The sequence below is a fragment of the Suncus etruscus genome, chromosome 12 (genome assembly GCF_024139225.1).
Source record: "Suncus etruscus isolate mSunEtr1 chromosome 12, mSunEtr1.pri.cur, whole genome shotgun sequence".
NCBI lineage: Eukaryota > Metazoa > Chordata > Mammalia > Eulipotyphla > Soricidae > Suncus > Suncus etruscus.
The window spans coordinates 101,808,495-101,813,811 of record NC_064859.1 but is presented as its reverse complement, the minus strand read 5'-3'; the positions used below and the strand labels follow the sequence as shown (position 1 = coordinate 101,813,811).

At 53.6% G+C, this 5,317-nt stretch overlaps 1 protein-coding gene across 2 annotated transcripts; it reads left to right on the top strand.

The window, feature by feature from the left end:
• Positions 1 to 540: 540 nt before the first annotated feature.
• On the top strand, positions 541 to 5,317 carry SRSF7 (serine and arginine rich splicing factor 7). Of its 2 annotated transcripts, XM_049784273.1 has the most exons (8): positions 541 to 696; positions 1,234 to 1,414; positions 2,032 to 2,208; positions 3,094 to 3,168; positions 3,253 to 3,363; positions 4,333 to 4,386; positions 4,762 to 4,797; positions 5,027 to 5,317. In XM_049784273.1, exons 1-8 carry the CDS (start codon positions 669 to 671, stop codon positions 5,079 to 5,081), a joined length of 717 nt encoding a protein of 238 aa, XP_049640230.1. In that variant the 5' UTR covers positions 541 to 668; the 3' UTR covers positions 5,082 to 5,317. The 2 variants fall into 2 exon arrangements, with proteins under 2 accessions (XP_049640230.1, XP_049640231.1); XM_049784274.1 differs by lacking the exon at positions 4,762 to 4,797.

Below are 5,317 nucleotides of genomic sequence, written 5' to 3'. Positions count from 1 at the left end.
CCGGGGCTCCTGGAGTCGGCGGGCGGGTGCGTGTCTGCGAGCGGAGGCCGCGAGTCCAGCCCAGCCCACTCCGACCCGATGAATGGCGGGGCCCGGCCGACCGCCCTCAGGAGGAGCCCGACCACCCGGGGAAGGCGAAGGCGGCGGCGGCGCACCTGCGGCGGCTTGGCTCGGGAGGCCGCGGCGGCTCGGGCGCAGGGGTCGGGGCAAAGGGAGAGGGGACGGGGACGGAGGATGGGGACGGATGCAGGAGCGGCGCGCCCGGCCGGCCGCCAGCCCGCCCGGGTCGTTGTCAGGCGCGACAAGGGAGGCGTCGCCGTGGCAACGGATCCTTCCGCCCGGCCGCGCCGCGCTCCGCCCCGCCGCTTCCGCCCAGCGGGCCTTTGTGCGGCGCCGAACGCGGGCGCGGCGCATGCGCTGCGCCGAACCCCGCCCACGGCCCCACCCTACGCGGCCTCGGCGCATGCGCGGCGGCGGGCCCCCGCCCACATCCTATATAAACGCGCTCGCCGGCGCCGCCCCCGTCAGTCGCCAGTCCGAGCCGCCGGGACCGTTGAGCGCCGCGCTCCCGCCGCTCCGCGTTCGCCGCACGCTCTCGCCCGGCCGCTGCGAGCCGCCCGCCGCCAACGCCAGCTCCCTGTGGGCCCCGCTCGCGCCGGACGGACGCCATGTCGCGCTACGGGCGCTACGGAGGAGGTGGGCGCCGGCCGGGCCCCGTAGGCTGGGAGGGCGGGAGGGCGGGCGGCGGTTGGGACGGGGCGGCTCCGCGTGCGCGATGGCGGCGTGGCTACTGCTTCCGGCCGGGCCTGAGGCGGCCGTTGGGCCCCCGGCGCTGCGGGCCCGCTGCGCGCCTCCCTCACGCCACGCCGCCCGCCATCTTGGCGCGCCGGGTGCGCACTTCCGGCCGCTTTTCCCGCCACCGGAAGTGCCCGGCCCGCCCCGGCAGCTTTGTTCGCAGCGTCGCCACCCAGTTTGCGTTTGGGTTTAATCGTGCTGTTTACAGGTTATATATATTTTGCGCACTCTATGGACACGTCATCTGCGTCCAATTTATGTTTTGATGACGCAGCTTGCGGTGAATGCTTTTTGCACGCAGTTTATGTCTTTTGTTATTTTTTTTTGTTTCAGTCGTGCAGCGTTTAGTATGTTTTGCGTGCGGTTTACATATTTTTGTTATGTTCTTTGCAATCAACTTGTGTTTATGTCTTTATTTCCCCCCCCCCCCCCGAGCAGAAACGAAGGTGTACGTGGGCAACCTGGGCACCGGGGCCGGCAAAGGCGAGCTGGAACGGGCCTTCAGCTACTACGGGCCCCTGCGCACCGTGTGGATCGCCCGGAACCCTCCCGGCTTCGCCTTCGTGGAATTCGAGGACCCCCGTGATGCCGAGGACGCTGTCCGAGGCCTGGATGGGAAGTGAGTACTGGTAGGAGGGGGGAAAGGAGGACGCCCCGAAGTTGCCCAAAGCGGTAGCCTACGGGAGCCCGCTTGGGTTTTTGGTTTTTGGGCCATACCCGGCGTTGCTCAGGGGTCACTCCTGGCGGTCTGCTTAGAAGTAGCTCCTGGCAGGCACGGGGACCCTATGGGACACCAGGATTCGAACCAACCACCTTTGGTGTCCTGGAGCGGCTGGTTGCAAGGCAAACGCCGCTGTGCTATCTCTCCAGGCCCTGTTACTGTTTTTAAGGGGTGTAAGATTGCCCCGACTGCTCTGAGTTTGGGTTGTGGGGGGAGCACTGGCTGTATCAAGGTGCTCAGGTGCAAGGGTCGTCCAGGTGGCGCTGTGCAAAGCAACTTCACCTCTCCTTAAGTAATGTCCGGCCCGGAAGTCAAGGCGGGGTTGCTGTTTTTCTTTTTCAACATCTTGGCTTTGGGGCCACACACCCGTGGTGCTTAGGATTGACACCTGGCTGCATTTGGGGCAGGCTGCTGGGGGCCGAGTTGTCCCCAGAGTCTGGGCCGCTATGCGCTCGGCAAGTACTTGTGAACTTGAGCTGTAGTTGATGTTGCCTTTTCCTCCTTAAACCTTGCAGGGTCATTTGTGGCTCCCGAGTGAGAGTTGAGCTGTCCACCGGCATGCCTCGCAGGTCCCGTTTCGATAGGCCACCCGCCCGCCGTCCCTTTGATCCCAACGACAGATGCTATGAGTGTGGCGAAAAGGGGCATTATGCCTACGATTGTCACCGCTACAGCCGCCGGAGAAGGAGCAGGTATTTATTTAGTGAAGGACGGTCGGTATACTGGTTAATCAAGTAACTCTCTTTGTTAGCAGCAGGCAGAGCTTAGTGTTTTTCTATAAACTTGAATGTTAAATGTACAGGTGTTTTTTTTTTTTTTTTACGATTTTTGTGTACTTAAACAAATGTTACTATATTAATAATCAACCTGGTCAAAACCTTTCAGGTTTCTTCGTTTGAGTCAGTCGCCTTGATTCAGAATGTCACGAGCCTTATGATATGCTGAGGCGCCTTGCAAATCCGACCATTAAGATCCTCCTAGACCTTGAGGTGATCAGCATAAGAGGCCAGATCCCCTCGAGTCATCTACACCTAGCTTCACCTTATTCTTTAAAGGGCAGAAAATTTGAGCCGGTGATCGCCGTAGCAGTAAAATTGGCTTACAATTGGGGCCCCCTCCGGTTTAGAAAGAGGAACACGAGATTGACCACATTCCCACCTAGAAAAATCTTCTTGCGTCAATCAAGCCTCACCTGGCTCATTTGGCTGTCAGTTTGATCGTCGTTAGATTGAAGAGAACTCCTAGATGCAGCGATCGGCTATAGATACTTCTAGATCGTCTAGATCTGCTAGACCTACTAGACCATGGGCCAAAGAGGGTCGACCTGCAGACTTGCAAGGTTTATTTTAAATACACATTACAGTGCTTTCTATTATGTAATTCTGAGATGTAATTCCATTTTTAACATCTTTTTTTAGGAAGTTTTTTTTAAACGACAACTAATAGGCCCAGAGTTTATTTCCAAACGAAACACTAAAGTTTTAAATAGTTCTGAGATTCGATTGCAGCAGAGGCAAATAGACAGTAACCCCAAGCTACTGTCCTAACGATCTTCTTTTTTCTGACTTGAAAACTAGGTCACGCTCTCGATCCCATTCGCGGTCCCGAGGTCGGCGGTACTCTCGCTCACGCAGTCGGAGCAGGGGCCGGAGGTGAGAGATTGGTTCGCGTGTGTTGTGTTCCTGTGTCCGGTGCAGAAATTTAGGAGTTGAGCTTAACTTGGATTTAATTTCTAGGTCGAGGTCGGCATCTCCCCGGCGATCAAGGTCTGTGTCTCTACGTCGATCGAGATCTGCTTCGCTCAGACGTTCTAGGTCTGGTTCTATAAAAGGATCGAGGTATTTCCAGTATGTAACACATTTATTCTCGTTTTGGGGTTGTCTGAGGAGGGGAGGGATTGGGGTTTGGGTTGCTTCTGGCTCTGCTTGAGACCAGACCGGACCTGACCTATCTATTGGTGCTGAGGGTATGGTCTAGCCACAGTAAGGCAAGTGGTACTGTACTGCCTTGCACACACAGCACATAATCCTCTGAGCACCAAAGGGTGAGACCCCAAAGCTAAGAGCAAGCTCTTTAAGCCCTAGATTGTCTTGATGACTCCTCAAGGTGCTGTCTGGGAATCACACCTGATGGTGCTATATCCTATCTATCTCTTGGCCTTGTAAATGAATGGTCCCTACGCAAGTTTTTTTTTGGTTTTTGGGTCACACCTGGTAGCGCTCGGGTTCCTCCTGGCTCTCTGCTCAGAAATTGCTCCTGTCAGGTGCAGGGGACCATATGGGATGCTGGGATTGGAACTAATGACCACCTGCATGAAAGGCGAATGCCTTACCTCCATGCTATCTCTCCGGCCCCAAGTAGAAGAGGATTTAAAAGTGCAAACTATAAGTAAAGCTGCTCCCTCTGTGAGGGGGACACTTAGTGTTGAACCTAGTTTTTAAAACTTGTGAGAATTGCCCACCTGAGAGCTCTGGACCTCTTCTAGTGTGGTGGGGGCTGGAGATGTCCAATACTACTGTGGGCCCTTTCTACCCACTCTGGGCCATAACGGTTCATGGTTGGACTTCTGTGCCTGGCCCAGCTGAGCCTCACTGAAGAGACTCCAGGTGAAGGTGCTAGAGCATGTAGTGACGTCTCATGGGTGCAAATTGGAGTCTCCAGGTGTAGGGGACTGAATGAACTGATGGCGGGATGAGCGCAGGCTTTTCTGGAAGTGGCACTGGGTCTGCGGCTATGTTCTGCGTTATACCGAAATGGGCTGCTTGGTGGTGTTGGAGTAATATTTGTGGGCTGATTGGTGTCACTTTTCTTGAAAGATCACGCTCGCGATCAAGATCAAGATCCAGGTCGATTTCACGGCCAAGAAGCAGGTGGGTAGAACTCAGCTCCTGTTGAGACTCGACTGGTTTATATGGCACCAATATCCAAAGAGTTCAAAGTGTTCTGAAAGTTCAAATACCGACTTGTGTGTTGTTGGACGGGAGCACACTGCTTATTAATAAAAAAAAAAGCAGGCTGGTCGTGAAGTTGAGGCTGTATTTGGTCTTGAGCAGTATGGGGGTTTGACTTTTAAAGAAGCCCTTCAGAGAGCTTTTCGGCAACACCTGCTTCGAGCAGCGCCAAAGGAGGCAGGAAGCCTTGGCTAGGAAGATCAAGAGAATTCGGGGGTTTATTTCTTTGCATTTGACTGAGAAAGGGATTGGCTACTACCTTTTTCTTAATAGAATATTCTCATGTTTTGACAGCCGGTCCAAGTCCAGATCTCCATCTCCAAAAAGAAGGTAAGCTGGTGTTTGGGAAATGCTGCTCAGCAGGCTCTTCTGCTCACTTTTCAGACTTTGAGCTCTTTGGAGAATTGGTGCTATATATAAAAACGTAGTGGAAATACTGCAATCTAGACAAGCTGACAGTTTTTAGTCACAACTGTTAGCCTGGTCATTCAGTGCGAATCTATGTGAGTACTTGGTTTCAGGAGATTCTAATCGGCTCCCGATCTGTTTTCATTTCTAGTCGCTCCCCATCAGGAAGTCCTAGAAGAAGTGCAAGTCCGGAAAGAGTGGACTGAAATGCCGCCTTTTGGGGGAAAGTTCTTTTGTTTACATTATTCTAAGGGATTTGTGATGTCCGCAATAACCTGGGAAGGTTTCGAACCAACGGTCTAATCAAAATGGATCTATTACTCTGTAAATTCACAGCAGTCAGATTATACTTTTTTGTTGTTGTTGAATGTATTGACTAACATCCTACAGTCTGAAAATGGGTTTTTATTTGGCACATTTAAATAAAATGTTTCTAACTAGA

Excerpts from the sequence above, each read along its gene's own strand:
- SRSF7 (XM_049784273.1), top strand. The coding sequence starts at position 669 with ATGTCGCGCTACGGGCGCTACGGAGGAG. Across the intron at positions 1,415-2,031 it reads GTCCGAGGCCTGGATGGGAA|GGTCATTTGTGGCTCCCGAG; the intron begins GTGAGTACTGGT and ends TAAACCTTGCAG. Across the intron at positions 3,364-4,332 it reads AAAGGATCGAGGTATTTCCA|ATCACGCTCGCGATCAAGAT; the intron begins GTATGTAACACA and ends TTTTCTTGAAAG.